Source organism: Oncorhynchus tshawytscha, linkage group LG22 (assembly GCF_018296145.1).
Source record: "Oncorhynchus tshawytscha isolate Ot180627B linkage group LG22, Otsh_v2.0, whole genome shotgun sequence".
NCBI lineage: Eukaryota > Metazoa > Chordata > Actinopteri > Salmoniformes > Salmonidae > Oncorhynchus > Oncorhynchus tshawytscha.
The window spans coordinates 20,582,654-20,603,459 of NC_056450.1; the positions used below are offsets into that span (position 1 = coordinate 20,582,654).

The following is a 20,806-nucleotide window of genomic DNA, read 5'->3' on the forward strand; positions in this document are numbered from 1 at the left end:
TGACCATTTCTAGGCATTGCATGCGCCTTAGAACACACACTGTGTTCTAGGCTAAGTCAAGGACAAAGACCATGACAAGGTCATGCTTACATGACTATCACTGTTCCCATGCTCGGTCTACCTGTTAGTTCTGTGTTGGCCGACTTTCCCAGCTATATTAATTCCGTATTTAAATATTTACATAACTTTTCTCCTATGTTCATCTTATCTAATGGAAGGCATTATAGGCTTTGTTACCTGCATTAATCAATCCCAGCTAATTCAAAATGGACAACGCCAGACCCCAAGGTCAGCCTGAATGAGATTAGGAGAGGCTTGGTCAACACCACAAAGTGCAATTTAGAAGGGCAGGTCTGGTCTTGCTAGACTGCATGGCACAGCGGTTTTCAGTCATCTGCATTTTGACCCGACTCATTAGAGATCTTAAATCTCGAAAAGTCAATGATGCCAGTTGAGCAAGTGGCTAATGATCGGTCTTATTATTTTGAGTTAAACATAAGCCATAAGTTCTTGGGAGAAGTTCTGATACTACGCTGGTGATTTCCCAAATGGGGAAAGTCATTTAATTGTAGATCAAGATATCATCTCTTTTGAAACAAACAAAAACACAAGATAATGATCAAGAAATTGAGAATGTTTAACGTTTGGACCAACTGTGATTAATCTGTTATTAAGTCCAACTTTTCACTGTTAATTTATTTGCTATGATAATCTAATGCCCTTTCTATCTCAAATTATTTCAGTGATGTTGACACGAACTGCATTCATATCAAGCCAATACTGGAATTAAGTTATTGTAACGCTCTACTCTTTAACATAAGCAAATGGATGTTTGTGACTCAAAATGAGTAAACAGCCACATTAAAATGCTATCCAGGTTTAGTTTGCACATTCTTTCCCATGTAGCCAATCTGGGGGAAAAAAACAAGGATCCAGAAAATCTAAATCCTCAGTACTGTGTGTGTGTAAAATACAATCAATAAGTGAACAATGCAAAAGGAAGTCAAATTTCAGGCTTTATTGTAAGTGGTGTTTTTTGGCGCGTCAATCATTGGTCAACGGCAACGAATGGAATCAAATATGAATGAAGGGCAACGAATAGTTTGTGACAAGACAACCTTCAATTACGAATAAATCCCAGCTCAGTGTAATTATGAACAATAAATAAAAGTAAAAAATAAATAGACTATTAAATAAAGTATAAAACAAAGAGTTTACTTTTGAAATCAAGAAATGGTTCATTTGTCTGTAAGTCAGCAACAATAAGAGTGATGTAACTTTGATGAAAGTTACCTAAATTGAACATAAAATTTGTAATTTTCCTATAAAAAGCAGTAAAATATGCTTACAAAGTCCAATTATACAAAAGGCAATAAACCCCCTCCCCCCCAGAAAATCCCTTTTCCAAATGAAAATCTAGTAAACTAATAAAAAAAGTACTATAGACTTCTATGTTCATAAATGAAACAAGGAGCATAAGATGTGAAATAAGACGATCAAAAAAGTTAAAGCAAAAAGTCAATTAGTGAAGAGAGAGTCACTAACAAACCGTCATCTTTTTAGAGCATTGGGATAAATGATGCACACCGTCTTTTGGATATAGGCTGGTACCAGATCTGTTCTCTTGCCAACTATTGTTTGGTGTGTTGGCAAGAGCACAAACTGATCTGGGAAAACTATTGGATATGGATGAGCTGATCAATTAAGACTGAAGAAAACTGATACTTTCTTGGCATTACCAGAAGCAACCACTTTATCAATGAAATGCATTGAGGAAAAATAATACAATGGTATTATTATCTGCATTCTCAAAGCAAATTGTTTCATCCCATAAAACACTTGTTACTAAACACCAAAATAAGAAATAAGGACAAAGCAATTAGAACAAGAAAAGAATGGTAAATCTAAGTTGTGATTAAAAAATTAAAAAACTTTTACTGTCACATTGAAATTGCATATCAAACTACACTTTACATTCTCTGAAATCATCGCAACAAGCATTTCTAATCCTAAATCATCTATTTAATTCAAACATGTTGGGCACTTGATAAAGCTTGACACAATACCTTTCAAAATTAAATCCATCATTAAATGGGTCGTTCCACCAAATAGGTACCTTTTGAGTAGCGTAACTTGGTGAAAATAAGTTTTATTTCACATAATTATAGCATTCTGTCATAAAAAGCACATGTTCAAATTATAAATATATATATTTTTTAAATCCCCATCTCAGGATGTTAAATAAAAAAATGACTATATTAACTGCTTATTAAGTGCCAAATAAAGTAACAGGGTTGACGACTTAACCTTAAAGCAGCCATAAATCCCCTTGTGACAGAGGGAATGGAAGCTTGTGTGCAGCAGTGGCAATTTCACTAACAATGAAATTGTTAAAAGATTTCTAGCCTGTCTATCCATGGGTAACAGGGTTGATGTATTATACTCGACCCACTCAGTTTCCCAACACAAAACGTCCAAAATGAGTAGAACTAGCTCACCTGCTTTCAGATTTGACCATTAAATGTTCAATGTCTCTTTCGAAACAATTTTTTTCCAACATGGAATAGTTTCACCATATTAAAACGAGAGTTCATTTCACATAACAGGGTTGACCATAAAATAAGGGACAGGTGTTTAAAAAAAAGTAATGAAATCACTGACATTAAATAAATAATAATCTTCAGAAATGACTGTCAAAGCCACAAAATAACTAGGGCTTACAATGATGGTGATCATTTGGACAAATGTTGGGGTTAAGCGGGTTAAATTTTTCCTAGGGAGTCAAAGAGGATAAACTGAGGGACATGTCAAAATGATGCATTTTGGCACTTTAGCAAGTATTCATTCACATAAAAAAATCAGATTTGTTGTATTTTCCATGTGGTCTATATTAAATATAACATGCTTATTATTTGTGCACAATGTCTACTAAAATATCAAAGGGACGAAAAAGAATTAATTTCGTGGAACGACCCAGATATAAACAAATTCTTTCAGCTGCCTCATTTTATTTCAAATGATCTTCCTATGGCATGATGATAATAATAATGGCAAGAAGATAGATGTTTTAGATGAGACAACTCATCCCAATTGTTACTTATTTAAGTGCTTCAATGTAAGTGATGTTCTTGATCCCAATCAATTAACACAAGCATTTGCGGCCAGTTAAACTGAACATGAGGTGTACCTCATATCTTTTCACGCTATTTTCATATAAACTCAAATTCATATGATAACTTAACATCTAAATCAAGCCCAGATAAGGCACAACAGTAGCCAACAACATCCCAAACTGGACTAAGACAATAACCTCAAGACTGTGGCATACACAAATGCACCATCATGTTAACATACATCCTGCCCAGGCCCATTCAGGTCCAATCTCTGCTTCGAATCCATTCTCATTAGTTTAGCAAGAGATTACATGGACCACAATGCATTTCACTGGCACCAACACCGCCAAACTCATACCCAAAAGGCCACAGCAGTCCACTTCACACAAATAATTGCTTTGGTGTAAGTGGTTTTGTGACTTCTTAATTTTCTCTTCTCAATATTAGTTGCTATGGAAACAAGAGACAACCTCCGTACAAGCTATTCCAAGACTTTTATCACTTGATTAGTTTCAGGGGAGAGAGGGGAAGCATGCAAACAAAATATTAACAAAGATTGGGGATTGAACTGTATCTATACAACTGACATGGATAATAACATATATACAGTATATAATATACACAGTCTAATCAATACATCTATTGTTGTAAAAATACTCCATTCCTTTTTTTTTATTTTTTAGATGCGCTTAACAAGTCTGTTAGAAATCTTTAAGATTGCACAGTATTGTCAGTCTCTTTTGGCTAGACCATGCCCCTAAGAGGTTTTCAGTTTGTCTGTCCAAAGCCGTCCCCGCAGCTCCGCTCCAGTCCAGTCCAACACAAAGTTCAAAGTTCAGTCAGAGTGCTGCCCAACTCAAATTCCTGCACCACTAGCATTGGGTCACACTGCAAATACACTCAGGGTGCTGGTCTGGTCTTTCAAGCCCAGGATGCTGTATGCAATTCTCTTCAGGTGGCCGGGCAGTCTTACGCCAATGTTCTTGATATCCCTGTGAAAAAGAAAGCAATTCAGATATAAAGCCACTGGATAGCAACGGAGGAATTCACACCTTGACCTGGTTTGGATTCCCTTCAAACTCATTCTTCAGTGTTCCCTTCCTTTAGGTAATATATATATGAAACTGGATGTGAAAGCAAAGCTAGTACCCTATTGAAAATAACCTCTAGGGACTAGCCAGGAGGACAGTTTCTAATTTTCAAGAAAGGGCAAACATGAGGCAAACCTCTCAGACAGGCACACGTGACAGAATCTGGTGAAGGTGTGCCACATCCAAGTCCCTCATTTCCAGGTATAATTACAGTCTTAATTAGTTAATGAGGATTCTCCATATCGCCTATGAATCAGTTGCCTGGCAAGCAGAGGGAGTGTCGTAAATAGTTCAGTCGAGTGCTTCCAGATGACAAGATATGGAGCATGGGACCGTAAAATCTCACCATGGAATATGACACACACTTCAAAAGAGGTTTCCCGTTTCCGCACAGCCATCTTTCTTAGGATTAAAAGGAAAGCCTCGTCGGTAGATATGTTCTGTAGACTATCTACCTCCCAGATACTGTGTTTATTGAATGAGTGACATATATATCTGGTTACAGTGCCTTCGTCTGGGTATTTTGTTCATTTTTTGGGGTGTGCGTTGGTGCAAAGTCCTCTCCTTATCCACAAATGTGCTACGCTTTCTTAATTTCCCTTATCTCCACATTGCCCCTTCTAGTGTAGTGGCTATTCTCTCGTCTTATCCTCCTCCTCCTCCTTTCCTTTCATGTTGCATAAGCCATGAGGGCCTTTGCCCTACACAGCCAGGACCAGCGGTTTCAGGCTGCTGCAGAAGTGCTGCCATGGGCTGCTGGTGTGGGCAAAGGAGGGATGGAGGAATAATTGAAAAAAGGAAGGGAGGGAGAAAGAGAGGGGAGTGAGCAAATCACAAGTCACCACCACAAGGCCACCACAAACGAGCCTGCTCTTTCTCGCACTCCATTATTTTTTTCCATCTCACTAGTTTTCTTGAGTTGTAGAGGCCAGAGTTTATATTGTCCGTAAACGGTTCTCTGGCTGTCGAAAGGCTCCTTTTTCAAAATCAAAAACCCCAAACACTTGGAAAACTAAGGACTTAGCTTGGGAACCAGTTGTTCTACATTGTGAAAATAGTGTATACATCTCTATTTAATATATTCCTATACTCTCATCCAATCTTAGATTTGTCTTGTTTGTGATCAATTGTTTTGATGAACATCATATTAAGTAACAGACAGAATGTCCCACAAAAATCTAATAAAAAGCTTTAAAAAAAACACTACTCACACATTCTTCATCTGCAGCACCTGGTCCATGGTGACCACTCCAGCGCAGGTGAAGTTCTCACTGTACTGGCTCATCTTGATGGACTCCAGCCACTCTGACACCGACCTGAAGGGTAAGCCGTCCGAACCACTTGTGCTGGGCAGGCGGATGGATACGCTGGAGGAGGGAAAGTAGGGCAGTGTGAGTGATCATCATCACCAGCTGCCTGACAATAGACAGAGATGACTGATTACCCAGCGAGGAAACGGTGAGATAAAAACCGGTTGGTGCAGCTATGGGGAAACTGACAGATCTTTGTCTTTTGTGTCTAAAACATGTTCAGACACCAGCACACATACAGAGACGTCAAGTAGCATAGTGGTTAGAGCGTTCGGTCAGTAACCGAAAGGTCGCTAATTCAAATCCCGAGCAGACAAGGTGAAAAACCTGTCGATGTGCCCTTGAGCAAGACACTTAGCTCCAGAGTTGCCGTTGATTTTTATTGAACCTTTTTTTAACTAGGCAACATAACTTTGTAAGGCACTACATCTCAGTGCAAGAGGCATCACTATAGTTCCTGGTTCGAATCCAGGCTGTATCACATCCGGCTGTGATTGGGAGTCCTATAGGGTGGCATACAATTGGCCCAGCGTCGTCGGGGTTTGGCCGGAGTAGGCCGTCTTATTTACAATGACGGCCTACTCCGGCCAAACCCCAACGACACTGGGCCAAATTGTGCACCACCCTATGGGACTCCAAATAACGTCCGGATTCGAACTAAGTACTATAGTGATGCCTCTTGCACTGAGATGTAGCACCTTAGACCGCTGTGTCACTCAGGAGCCCAAAGTAAGGCTGATGGGATATGCAATAAACACATTTCCAATTCACAGATGAGTGTTAATACACACTTGTACATGTGTGAAATTGGACAAATATAAGCACCCAACAAATTATTATTAAACATGCACACATTATGCTGCCACATTATCCTCCTAATAATTAGCTTTTTCTTGTGCTCCACTCGGTTTCACCGTTTCATGGATATACTTTGCTGTGTAATTTCCTTCTAGAGAGTAAAGGACTCATACCGGGGGTCGAAGTCTGCGATAGCCTTCAAGGACTCGGGGCTCCTGAGCAGCTTGTCCAGCAGGCTGACGATGTCCGGGAAACGGGGCCTCTTGGAGCGGTCCTGCAGCCAGCACTGCAGCATGAGCTGGTAGACTGCTGATGGGCAGTCCATGGGCGCTGGCAGCCTGAACGCCTCGTTGATGGCCTTCATCACCTGACAACCAGAGGCTAGAGGTTAAGTTTAGTTTATTCGCACCAAAGAAAACAAGTAATAGACAACAATACAGAAAATAATAAAATTAAAATAAACGGTGTGCAGGTGTGGTTGGATGCCCAAGGGCTGATATGAAAGCCACACCACAAAACTATTATACAATACAAAAGTACATAAATAAATAAGGTTTGTTAAAACAGATAACAAAACCTACAAATTATAAATGTATAAATTAATTGATTAGTGATCCACAAAAAATATTTTTTTTTTAAAGCAGTGGTGGAAAAAGTACCCAATAAGTAAAATGACTAAAGTAAAAGTGAAAGTCACCCAATAAAATACTACTTGAATAAAATAAATAAGTAAATATACTTAAGTATGAAAAGTAAATGTATGTGCGCGCATGTGAGTGTTAGGCTATATGGAGGAGATTACTGAGTAGTTCGTTTCATCAGGCTGACCCCCAGTCTTTGCTTGAAGTTACTGAGGGATGATGATGTTTTGGCAATGAGAAGATAATTCCAGAGTATGGTACCTCTCTACCTAATAGAGAATTGACTACGTGAAGTGCGGTAGTGCACTTTGAGACCCTACACTTGAATTGAGTTTCACTGAGCTGTTATGATAGTTGGCACTAGCATTCCTGTTAGCTGTTACTTCATGGGTTTCCATTGGTTTACGTTAGTGTTAGCAGTGTGGCTCTAATTGGAACTATAAGGCTTCCTGCCTTGTTTGGCTTCGTTAGCATTAGTATTGTAGTGTACCTCGCAGTTGCTCATGTCCCAGTAGGGGCGCTCGCCAAAGGCCATGACTTCCCACATGACGATGCCGAAGCTCCACACGTCGCTGGCCGAGGTGAATTTTCTGTAGGCAATGGCCTCTGGGGCTGTCCAGCGGATGGGGATCTTACCACCCTGTTGGAGGGGAACCAAGTGTACAATACACTCAGGTCAGAGCCCAAAAAATACATTGTTTTGTTCAATTAAATTAAGGTACATCTAATACAATGACAGTCCTCTATGAGCAGTTTACACTGAAATACACTGCTAACAAGGCAAAGGTGTTTGCAAGAGCTGAGTAAAGCCAAACGTTGTAACATGCAATGTTAACTCACGCTGGTGGTGTAGGTGCCCTCAGGGTCGTCCTCCAGCACTCGGGACAGGCCGAAGTCAGACACCTTACACTCCAGGTTGTTGTTGACCAGGATGTTGCGGGCAGCCAGGTCCCGGTGAACGTAGCTCATGTCAGACAGGTACTTCATGCCAGCGGCGATGCCATGCATCATGCCCACCAGCTGGAAGGAGGGCATCTCGCCATCACGATCCTGAAGGGGAAACGCATTGTAACACACACATACTGTTAGAGAGAAATATTTTGAAGCTGTGGTAACTTGATCTGTAGTAAGTCTGTCTTTCACTTATAAAGGTAACTTGCATACAATGTACTGTAGGCCTAGTCACCTTTAGGTACTTGTCCAGTGCGCCGTTCTCCATATACTCAGTCACAATCATGGCATGCTTGACTGGAACCAAAAAAAGGGCATAAATACTGTTAACTACTGCACAAAACAGACAGGAAATATATACATATAGAATTTATATATAGACAGGTCAAGTGAATGCTTCACAGGAGAATACTATTCTTGGTAAAGGTCGTAGGCTAACAGAGCCTTCTTACATTTGGTGACGACTCCCTCCAGGCGAATGATGTTCTGGTGGGAGAACTGTCCCATGATGCTCGCTTCTGACAGGAAGTCCTGCCTCTGCTTCTCTGAGTAGCCCGGCTTCAGCGTCTTAATGGCCACCGCCCCCTCCTTCCGCCCTGGCGCTTTCAGAATACCACGGTACACCTCTCCAAACTCCCCTAGAGGCGTTGAGGAAAATGGTTTTAAAACCCAATGACAAGATAGTGCTTGAAATATTGCTCAAATCTTTATAGGGATGTGGCTTGCAGTGTTTCTCAATTCTCAGGCGTTTGGGAAATTAGTTAAGGGGAAAGTAAACAAGGAAGGTGTCATGAGTGGTTTTGCCCCGGGGACATTCACAGAGGTGTGTTATTGTGGGATTGGGTAAAAAAATAAATTGGAGTCTCCATCTCCCATCGGTTGACGCCTGTGGTGTGTTTGGGAGCATGGGAATCAGCTGTCACACAGGGGAGGGCCGAGCACGGTCGTGGGAAGGGGGGGGTTGGGGGTTCAAAGGGCAGATGTGGTCACACTGCAATAAACCCATCATCTGAGAAGTAGGAGTTTGGGCCCAAGGAGGTATAGTATAGCCTCTTAAATACTCAGTTTTCTGCTTCAGATACTTCTGTTTATCTTAATTATTATTGCGGATTTGGGTCTTTTGAGACAAAGCACTGGTCCCCAAAGCCAAGCAATTGCCACACCAAATTATGTCTAAACATGCAGGGTGAGGACTTAATCCATTGATACTAATCTGGATGGTCTACCCACTGTCACTCAAGACCTCAAGCTGTAGCACTAATGCAACTGAAAATAAACAGAGATTTACTTGGATTGAAAATCCCTTTAACACCTTCGTCCTAAGCACATTGTTTTAACTGGGTTCTCACTCACCTGCTCCAATGACTTTCTGCTTGGTCACATGGCTGGGATGGATCTCGCTGGCAAACTTGAGGATGGCCATGTTGGGGTCCTCGTACGTGTGCGGATCCACATAGGTCTTCAGCGGCTTCAGTTGCTCTGGAGAAGAATACGAATAGATGGACATTATTGAAAGAACGATACAAATACATGACAGACACAGGGGGGGTACTTATTTTCTTTTGTCTACCTGAGCTAGAGAAGTAAGTATCCTCTGGTCCTTGTCTTGTATGAGATCGCCTTCTCCTGAATAACAGAAAATAAACATCAGTAATTATCATCTCACTTCAAAACCCCAAAATGGTCAGTTTCTCATTTTATCCTTTCATTTCCAGCTAGTTTCAAAAGGCACCTAAGTCATTGGTGTGTGCCACCTCGATTCACGGAGGGAACACTTTGATAAAAGATTGGAGCCTGTCTGTGTTTGCTAAGCTGTGTCAGAGACAGACCTGAAGGACACAGACAGAGATGGCGGTGTGCTGCTGTGCTGAAGGAGCAGGGTCACCTCTAGCTTCTACAGAAAGAGCCAACCAGCTCTTATCCTAAAACAATGTGCCTCTTGGGCCCGCTTCAATTTAAATCCACTACTTGTTAGAGTACACTCACTGAGCAACGACAAGCCAAACTCAACACTAATTCTCCCCTAGTGAATGCTGGATAACAGATAAGAGTGAGAGTAGCATAAGTATAAGGGGAGAGAGAGGTGGAGAGGTGGCTAAAAGGAAAGAAAGGTCATTTGAAGCATTGACAAAGGAAAGAGATGAATGTGAAAGGAAACCAGTGAAGGGGTGTTATGAATGTGCTTTAAAAAAGGACGAGGGGCAGAGGGGGGAAAAGAAGGTTGTTGCTGACCGTTTGCGTATGAGCAGGACGACCACCACAATCATCAGCATGGCCGCTCCGCCAACTGCTGCTCCGAATATGACCCCTGTGTTGCTCTGGGACAGTGGCACTGTGGCACAACAACAACAAACAAACACTTACACAATGGTAACACACTGACACACACAGCTGCACCACTGATTTTAACACACACACACACACACACACACACACCATTGTGTGTGTGTGTGTTAAAATCAATGGTGCAGCTGTGTGTGTGTTAAAATCAGCTGCACCATTGATTTTAAACACAAAAGCTGCAGTAATTCGAATTAAATTAATAATTAAATACACATAAATAAATGGATGAATGATTGCACACAGACAATTATTTAAATAATTAATCCCACTTTAATTTTATTTATGTTATTGTATTGTATTTCTTCCTCCAATATGATGAGATGGTGGTCAAGCAAACGTACACTACTGGTCAAGAGTTTTAGAACACCTACTCATTCAAGGTTCATCTTTTATTTTTACTATTTTCTACATTGTGGAATAATAGTGAAGACATCAAACCTATGAAATAGCACATATGGAATCATGTAGTAACCAAAAAAGTATTAAATCAAAATATATTTTATATTTGAGATTCTTCAAATAGCCACCCTTTGCCTTGATGACAGCTTTGCACATACTTGGCATTCTCTCAACCAGCTTCATGAGGTAGTCACCTGGAATGAATTTGAATTAACAAGTGTGCCTTCTTAAAAGTTAATTGGTGGAATTTCTTTCATTCTTAAGGCATTTGAGCCAATCAGTTGTGTTGTGACAAGGTAGGGGTGGTATACAGAAGATAGCCCTATTTGGTAAAATAACAAGTCCATACTACGGCAAAAACAGCTCAAATAAGCAAAGACAAACGACAGTCCATTATTACTTTAAGAAATTAAGGTCAGTCAATATTGAAAATGTCAATAACTTTTGAAGTTTCTTCAAGTGCAGTCGCAAAAACCATTAAGCGCTATGATGAAACTGGCTCTCATGAGGACCGCCACAGGAAATGAAGACCCAGAGTTACCTCTGCTGCAGAGGATAACTTAATAAGATTTACCAGCCTCAGAAATTGCAGCCCAAATAAATGTTTCAGAGTTCAAGTAACAGACACATCTCAACATCAACTGTTCAGAGGAGACTGTAAATCAGGCCTTCATGTTTGAATTGCTGCAAAGAAACCACTACTAAAGGACACCAATAAGAAGAGACTTGCTTGAGCCAAGAAACGCGAGCAATGGACATCAGACCAGCGGAAATGTGGCCTTTGGTTTGGAGTCAAATTGGAGATTTTTGGTTCCAATCGCCAGGTCTTTGTGAGACGCGGTCTGGGTGAACGAATGATCTCATCATGTGTATTTCCCACTGTAAAGCATGGAGGTGGTGGTGTTATGGTGTGGGGGTGCTGTACTGGGGACACTGTGATTTATTTAGAAATCAAGGCACACTTAACCAGCATGGATACCACAGCATTGTGCAGTGATACGCCATTCCATCTGGTTTGGGCTTAGTGGGACTATCATTTGTTTTTTCAACAGGACAATGACCCAACATCTCCAGGCTGTGTAAAGGCTACTTTACCCAGAAGGAGAGTGATGGCGTGCTGCATCACATGACCTGGCCTCCACAATCCCCCGTCCTCAACCAAATTGAGATGGTTTGGGATGAGTCGCACCGCAGAGTGAAGGAAAAGCAGCCAATAAGTGCTCAGCATGTGTGTGAACTCCTTCAAGACTGTTGGAAAAGCATTCCAGGTGAAGTTGATTGAGAGAATGTCAAGAGTGTGTAAAGCTGTCATCCAAGGCAAAGGGTGGCTATTTGAAGAATTGGTTTAACTTCTTGGATATAGGGGGCACTCTTAATTTATGGATAAAAAAACGTTCCCGTTTTAAACAAGATATTTTGTCACGAAAAGATGCTCGACTATGCATACAATTGACAGCTTTGGAAAGAAAACACTCGTTTCCAAAACTGCAAAGATATTGTCTGTGAGTGCCACAGAACTAATGCCACAGGCGAAACCAAGATGAAATTTCATACAGGAAGTGCCCCAGATTTTGAATGCGCTGTGTTCCAATGTCTCCTTATATGGCTGTGTATGGGTCACGAATGAGCTTAGACTTTCTGTCGTTTCCCCAAGGTGTCGACAGCATTGTGACGTATTTGTAGGCAAATCATTGGAAGATTGACCTTAAGAGACTACATCTACCAGGTGGCCGCTTGGTGTCTTCCGTTGCAATTATTGCGTAATCTCCAGCTGAGTGTATTTTTAGTTTGCTTCGAGGAGAAACACAGCTGCCACGAATGATTTATCATCGAATAGATATGTGAAAAACACCTTGAGGATTGATTCTAAACAACGTTTACCATGTTTCTGTCGATATTATGGAGTTAATTTGGTAAAAGGTTCGGCGTTGTAGAGACTGCATTTTCAGATTTTTTTCTTAGCCAAACATGATGAACAAAACGGAGCAATTTCTCCTACACAAATAATCTTTTTGGAAAAAAATTAACATTTGCTATCTAACTGAGAGTCTCCTCATTGAAAACATCCGAAGTTCTTCAAAGGTAAATGATTTTATTTGAATGCTTTTCTTGTTTTTGTGAAAATGTTGCCTGCTGAATGCTAGGCTTAATGCTATGCTAGCTATCAATACTCTTACACAAATGTTTGTGTAGCTATGGTTGAAAAGCATATTTTGAAAATCTGAGATGACAGTGTTGTTAACAAAAGGCTAAGCTTGTGAGTGAATCTATTTCTTTCATTTCATTTGCGATTTTCATGAATAGTTAACGTTGCGTTATGGTAATGAGCTTGAGGCTATAATTACGCTCCCGGATACGGGATTGCTCGACGCTAGAGGTTAACACTTTTTTTGCTTACTACATGATTCCATGTGCTATTTCATAGTGTTGATGTCTTCACTGTTATTCTACAATGTAGAAAATAGTAAAAATAAAGAAAAACCCTTGAATGAGTAGTTGGCCTAAAACTTTGACCGGTAGTGTATGTGGGTGGTATCTAACATGCCATGGCGCATTGATTGACAGCTTTTGCGTGGGCTGCATTCAGTATGAGGGCCCAAGGATTTGATTTGATTTGATTTGTATGACAAAACATGTTCAAAAGGCCATGTTTCACATTAGAACCCCCCAACAATAATAATGAGCGCATATAGCTAGTCATCAATATGTTATCACTTTTTGGATGGAAATTTGGGATAAAATCTATTATAAACTGGGTGGTTTGAGACCTGCGTTCTGATTGTCTGAAAGCCAATGGTATATCAGACAGTATTCCACGGGTGATACATTTATTTTTACTGCTCTAATTACGTTGGTAACCAGTTTGTAATAGCAATAAGGCACCTCAGGGGTTTGTGATATATGGCCAATATACCACGGCGAAGGGCTGTGTCCAGGCACTCCATGTTGCGTCTTGCAAACATCCCTTAGTCGTGGTATATTGGCCATATACCACACGTCCTTGGGCCCTATTGCTTAATTATATGCTGCGCCGCACGCGCATCATAAAAACACACAAAAATAACTAATGGAACATTGTCCTTGCTCGTCATAGAAACAGGTGAACAGTTTTGAAACACTGAGGCATTGGCTGCCTTCCTGTACCAGGCGCCTGTGTTAGTAGTGGGTTGGTTTTGACAATAAGCCACCGGACTACAGTCATATAGTTTTGAACCTAGAAGAAGATCAAGAGACGGGAGTAGGCAAGGAGGAGTCGACCGCGATGGGCGAGAGGAATGCCCAGTTGGCTAGAACAGCATGGTAAGCTAACATTACTGAGTATCAAGCTAGCTAGCTTGGCTACAACTGATAGTCGAGTTGGCTAGCTAGCTAGTTAGCTGCGTTTTACAGCCAGACTCTCAGTTTTACACTTAGCTAGCTAGATAATTAACTAAACTGCAATTATAATAAACCATTCTTAGCTAGCTAGCTATAGTAACTAAATATCTGTCAGATGTAAAGCAAGCAGGATCGTGGCATGACATACGCAATGCATGTTGGCTAGCTCACGTTAAAACTAGATCACTTAAGCAAGTGTATTCTTAATAAGCTAGCTAACTACAGTCAAATAAAGAGAAGCATGAATGTCATGATGGAAGTCACCTATGTGAAGTTAGCCACAATACTGATTAGCCACAAGTGTAATTTGCGGTTCTCCTTAGCAATTGTTAGTGAGATGTGGTGCCATAACATAAAATAATATCTTAGCTAGCTATAAATTCACATGTATGCCATATAATTTGTCATAGCGTTATCACAAAATGGCATGCATACTTTTAAATCAAATCTATTAAGTGCATACAGTGCTTGGTTGATTGAATTTACCACCTGTGGTAAATTCAATTGATAGGACATGATTTGGAACGGCACACACACCTGTCTATATAAAGGTCCCACAGTTGGCCATACATGTCAGAGCAAAAACCAAGCCATGAGGTCGAAGGAAATTGTCAGTAGAGCTCCTAGACAGGATTGTTTCGAGGCACAGATCTGGAGAAGGGTACCAAAAAAAAAATCTGCAGCATTGAAAATCTCCCAAGAACAAAGTGGCCTCCATCATTCTTAAATGGAAGAAGTTTGGAACCACCAAGACTCCTCCTAGAGCTGGCCGCCCGGCCAAACTGAGCAATCGGTGGTCCCGATGGTCACACTGACAGAGTTCCAGAGTTCCTCTGCATCCATGTTGAGGCTTGCTACCAGCAGGAATATGCAGTACTGTCAGTAAGTCATGATATTGTTTTCCTTTACATTGCACGATACTAGGCAGGAGGCCCTGGGCCAGTGGGAGGTCGGGGCTTTCTCTCTTTCTAGCACTGACTACCTCTATCCATCTCTCTCCAGGTGCTAGAGACAGAAAGGTCAAAGGACCTCCAGAGCCTTCTGACCAACTACCTGCGATCTCTCCAGAGCACAGAGAAGCTAGCTACACCCCGAATAGTATACTTAATGCACCATGTAAACCTCCTTCACTGCGGCAGTCTGCCTGTGTGGTGACATTTTACACATAGCCACTGGTTGGATTGGATTTACTGTACTCATGCTCTCTCCTCCCTTTAAGAGTCTCCCAGACATTTCAAAACTAACATGTGTCCTTTCCTCTAGGGGAGTCTGCTGGGCTATGGAACTCTAGTGCAGCACATCAGGAAAACCTGCCACCCTGTTGTCAACTATCAGCAGACAGTTTCCAGAGTAAGGATGCAACTATCAAGGCTATATTTCTATTACAGCATATTGGATGACTGTCATTCATATTCCATTCACCCAACTCAATGTAACATCGATAGCTTTAGTTTACTACATGATACTCAAATATTCCCAAAACCCATCACAGAGGTTGCTATAACCTAATGAAAGTTTACAACGTAGGTGCACAGGTCGAGGGGAACATTTGAGTAATGAAGATGAGACATTAAAATTCAATACCGCCTTGCACAATATTGCCTGCATCTAGCTGATCTAGGGTATAATCAGTAGTCTGTAGAAATTCTTACACAGGGACACTCAGTCAATCTTAATTGAATCATTTACTTGTCAGCGTGCTGGAAAGGTTCCAACCAACTCAATGTACCATAGTACACGTGTCAATCCGGAGCTCTGCTTGGGCAGTCCCAGCAGTTGTCTTATATATGGCTATACACAGACAAGGTATATTTGCATGATTTAACATAATTCATTAATTGTTACCGTTTCATTCATGTGACCGACCAATACCTCATGAGGCTTCTCTCGAAGCTTAGACCTTAACTTTCGCTCTAAAAACATTTATTCCTAGTAAAAAATCCCTGTTTTAGGTCAGGATCACCAATTTATTTTAAGAATGTGAAATGTCATAATAGAGCGAATGATTATTCAACTTCTATTTCTGTCATCACATTCCCAGTGGGTCAGAAGTTTACATACACTAAATTAGTATTTGGTAGCATTGCTTTTAAATTGTTTAACTTGGGTCAAACGTTTCAGGTAGCATTTTGGCCCATTCTTCCTGACAGAGCTGAGTCAGGTTTGTAGGCCTTGCTCGCACACACTTTTTCAGTTCTGACCACCAATTTTCTATAGGATTGAGGTCAGGGCTTTGTGATGGCCACTCCAATACCTTGACTTTGTTGTCCTTAAGCCATTTTGCCACAACTTTGGAAGCATGCTTGGGGTCATTGTCCATTTGGAAGACACATTTGCGATCAAGCTTGAACTTCCCGACTGATGTCTTGATGTTGCTTCAACATATCCACATAATTTTCCTACCTCATGATGCCATCTATTTTGTGAAGTGTACCAGTCCCTCCTGCAGCAAAGCACCCCCACAACATGATGCTGCCACCCCCGTGCTTCATGGTTGGGATGGTGTTCTTCGGCTTGCAAGCTTTTCCTCCAAACATAACGATGGTCATAATGGCCAAACAGTTCTATTTTTGTTTCATCAGACCAGAGGACATTTCTCCCAAAAGTATGATCTTTGTCCCCATGTGCAGTTGCAAACCGTAGTCTGGCTTTTTTAATGGCGGTTTTGGAGCAGTTGAATTCTTCCTTGCTGAGCGGCCTTTCAGGTTATGTCGATATAGGACTCGTTTTACTGTGGATATAGATACATTTGTACCGGTTTCCTCCAGCATCTTCACAAGGTCCTTTGCTGTTGTTCTGGGATTTATTTGCACTTCGCACCAAAGTACATTCATCTCTAGGAGACAGAATGTGTCTCCTTCCTGAGCGGAATGACAGCTGCGTGGTCCCATGGTGTTTATACTTGCGTACTATTATTTGTACAGATGTGGTACCTTCAGTAGTTTGGAAATTGCTCCCAAGAATGAATCAGACTTATGGAGGTATACATTTCTTTTCCCTCTGAGGTCTTGGCTGATTTCCCCATGATGTCAGGCAAAGAGGCACTGAGTTTGAAGGTAAGCCTTGAAATACATCCACAGGTACACCTCCAATTGACTCAAATGATGTCCATTAGCCTATCAGAAGCTTCTAAAGCCATGACATCATTTTCTGGAATTTCCCAAGCTGTTTAAAGGCACAGTCAGCTTAATGTATGTAAACTTCTGACCCACTGGAATTGTGATACAGTGAATTATAAGTGACAATCTGTAAACAATTGTTGGAAAAATTAACGTGTCATGCACAAAGTAGATGTCCTAACCGACTTGGCAAAACTATAGTTTGTTAACAAGAAATTTGTGGAGTGGTTGAAAAACAAGTTTTAATGACTCCAACCAAAGTGTATGTAAACTTCTGATTTCAACTGTATACAAAAAATAAATATATATAGATATGTATAGAAAACGAATGCATGTCAGTATCTGTTTTCCCTTGCCCATTTATTTAGTTGTGTGGATTTATTTATCTTAATTTAATTCTAAATTACGTCAGGTTTGGTCCACCATCTCACACACTGGTTCTTCCATTTCAAAGCCCTGGGGTATGGGGCTGTGTCCCAATCATCTCAAATACTGTAGCATCCATTCATTCTCCCTTCTCCTTATTAACCTGATATATGGCCGTCTTCCTTACCTTCAGTCAGGGTCTCAAATTCATCCTCTATGCTGGATCCTCCAGGGCTGCCCTCGGGGCTCAGGGCCTGTACCCTGAATAGGTAGGCTGTGCCTGGGGACAAGTCACTGATCTGCACAGAGCTCTTCTCCAGAATCAGAACAGTGTACGTGGTCACATCCAGATTGTCATCCTGGTGGAGAAGGGAATTGAAAGATGAGAACACAGTGAACCAACATGCCTTTCGGTAAGGAATTATAATAATAAAGGTACACTTTTGTTGTGCGGTATTGCTCCCCCTGTGGTGTTTGTCATCCCCGAAACCCCTCTCATTTTCTTTATTTTTCCCACCCTTTCTTCACCCACTACCACAAAATTCCCTTTAAGTCATATTATGTTTCAAAAGACATATCCAAATAGAACATTGCAAACATTTTCAGCAGCTAGTTTGGCATGGATGGTTTACTGTACCTTCTTGCGGTAAGTGAGTTTGTAGCGGGTGGGCTGGGGCACGGGCCTGCGGGGGGCTACAGCCCAGGACAGGGAAAGGCTGGTGAGGCTCCGCTCGTCCAGACGCATGGACGTCACCTTGGGGGGGTCTGAGGAGAGAGGAGGGGAGATGTTAACAATTTCGGAGACTGCAATGTCCTTCACATGTTCAACCAAGAGCTTTTGAAATGCTTTCACTGCATTATGTTTGATGGAGTATTTAGTGATTGTGCTTGTATTATAAGGCCATACAACTACATTTCAGATCAAGCGTAATATAAGAGTTCTACTACTACTACCACCACCACCACCACCACTATTACCCCCAAGTACAGTGACCTACCTGTGTAGTGCAGGGCAGTGGTCAATGTGCTGGTGGATGGGGGCCTGTTGGAGCGTGGCGTCCCCTGGCTGGCGAACAGCGATACTCCGCTGTGGGCCTCAACAGTGAACGTGTAGTTGAGGTGGGGCTCCAGTTCGCTCACTGCCACCCTGGTGTCCACCAGGCCTGAGCTGGCCGGCTCAAGGCGCACCTTCTCCCCGCATGGCTGGCACGCGGTGCCCTCGCAGCGCCGGCACTCCACGCTGTAGCTGATATCACTGCGGCCGCCCGTGTCCTCCGGCGGACTCCATGACAGCTGCAGCTTGCCTGCCGCCAGCTGGGTGGTCGTGGCGACCAGTTCTCGCGGTGCTGAGGGCAGGCCTGAGGAAACAGGAGCAGGAAAATAGAAGCATGTTAGTTATTGTATGATTGATGTCATCATTAACATTGTTAAACTGTAGCATTCTGCGACTTTCTCTTGCTTACGGTCATTCTAATCTTTTTAGTGTCATTATTTTTTGGTCAAGAGAGCACTTTGAGCACAATGAAAAGCAAATCTCTCATTTGTTTTCAGTGTAGGATCCACCAATGCTGACTGCATTAAAAAGTAATTTTCCAAAATGTCCTCACCTGAGCAGGGCCCTGTAGTTGGGTCATCGGGAGCACGATAGAAGTCTTCTGCACATGGACAGAACAGTGCCCCGGAGCTCAGCAGCTTGGTGTTAACAGGACAAAGCTCACATGCATCGTTGGAGACAAACGCTTTGAAGAAGCCTGGCTGACAATCTGAAAACACAACACGCAGATAGGGGAGACTTTCATGAGGACCGGAGGGAAATTAGTTGAGAAATTGCAAATTAAAATATGTCCAGGAAAACATGCAGTGTATGACCCAAATGGCACCCTATTCCCTATATAATGCACTGCCCTATGGGCCCTGGTCAAAAGTAGCACACTAAGGGAATAGAGTGCTATTTGGGACGCAAACACAACATTGTTACGTAGATGACTAATATAGTGTTTTCCTACATCCGAGTAGGAATTTTGGTGCAGATTAGGCTCTAATCTATGGATTTCACATGACTGGGAATACAGATATGTATCTGTTCATCACAGATATTTTTTTTAAGTAGGGGACGTGGATAAGAAAACCAGTTGGCATCTGGTGTGACCACCATTTGCCTCATGCAGCGAGACATTCACATAGAGTTGATCTGTTGATTGTGGCCTGTGGAATGTTTTCACACAACCATTGAAGAGTGGGACTTTGCTGGATATTGGTGGAAACTGGAACACGCTGTCCTACATGTCGATCCAGAGCATCCCAAACAAGCTCAACGGGTGACATGAGTATGGTGAGTATGAGTCTGCAGGCCATGGAAGAACTGGGACATTTTCACCTTCCAGGAATTGTGTACAGATCCTTGCGCCATGGGGCCGGGCATTATCATGCTGAAACATGAGGTGATGGCGGCGGACAAAGGGCATGACAAATGGACCTCGGGATCTCTGCATTCAAATTGCCATCGATAAAATGCAATTGGGCTAGTTGTCCATAGCTTATGCCTACCCATATCATAACCAAATGGCCACCATGGGACACTCTGTTCACAACGTTGACATTAGCAAACCGCTCACCCACAACGCCATACACGCTGTCTGCCATATGCCCAGTACAGCTGAAACTGTGACTCATCCACGAAGAACACACTTCTCCAGCGTGCCAGTGGCCATCGAAGGTGAGCATTTGCCCACTGAAGTTGGTTACGACACCAAACTGCAGTCAGGTCAAGACCATGGTGAGGACGACGAGCACGCAGATGAGCTTCCCTGAGACGGTTTCTGACAGTTTGTGCAAATCCACAATTTCATCAGTTGTCAGGGTGGCTTGTCTCAGACCATGAAGAAGCCGGATGGGGAGGTCCTGGGCTGGCGTGGTTACACGTTATGGTAGAGAAATTAACATTAAATTCACTGGGAACATCTTTGGTGGACATTCCTGCAGTCAGCATGCCAATTGCACACTCCATCAAAACTTGAGACATCTGTGGCATTGTGTTGTGACAAAATGCACATTTTATTGTGTAATGATCATGCTGTTTAATCAGCTTCTTGGTATGCCACACCTGTCAGGTGGATGGATTATCTTGGAAAGCGAATTTGTGCAGAGAATTTGAGAACCTTTTTGTGCATATGGAACATTTCTGGGATCTTTTGTTTCAACTCATGAAACCAACACTTTACATTATTTTGTTTATTTTTTGTTCAGTGTACTTTGAACTCCTACACTTCCTTTAAACCATCCCCCTTCTCTCTCCAT

General features: G+C 41.9%; 1 protein-coding gene across 1 annotated transcript in view; it reads right to left on the reverse strand.

The window, feature by feature from the left end:
• Positions 1–1,003: 1,003 nt before the first annotated feature.
• epha2b (eph receptor A2 b) overlaps positions 1,004–20,806 on the reverse strand; it is a 31,859-nt gene continuing 12,056 nt past the window's right edge. Inside the window, exons 4-17 of the mRNA XM_024384547.2 lie at positions 19,117–19,272; positions 18,508–18,867; positions 18,147–18,274; positions 17,697–17,868; positions 10,137–10,236; positions 9,475–9,530; positions 9,258–9,383; positions 8,357–8,542; positions 8,140–8,201; positions 7,794–8,003; positions 7,444–7,593; positions 6,486–6,679; positions 5,416–5,571; positions 1,004–4,105 (exon numbers count right to left, since the gene is read on the reverse strand). Of these exons, the coding sequence (XP_024240315.1) occupies positions 3,997–4,105; positions 5,416–5,571; positions 6,486–6,679; positions 7,444–7,593; positions 7,794–8,003; positions 8,140–8,201; positions 8,357–8,542; positions 9,258–9,383; positions 9,475–9,530; positions 10,137–10,236; positions 17,697–17,868; positions 18,147–18,274; positions 18,508–18,867; positions 19,117–19,272 (2,165 nt within the window). The 3' untranslated portion in view covers positions 1,004–3,996. The remainder of the gene's footprint in view (positions 4,106–5,415; positions 5,572–6,485; positions 6,680–7,443; positions 7,594–7,793; positions 8,004–8,139; positions 8,202–8,356; positions 8,543–9,257; positions 9,384–9,474; positions 9,531–10,136; positions 10,237–17,696; positions 17,869–18,146; positions 18,275–18,507; positions 18,868–19,116; positions 19,273–20,806) is intronic.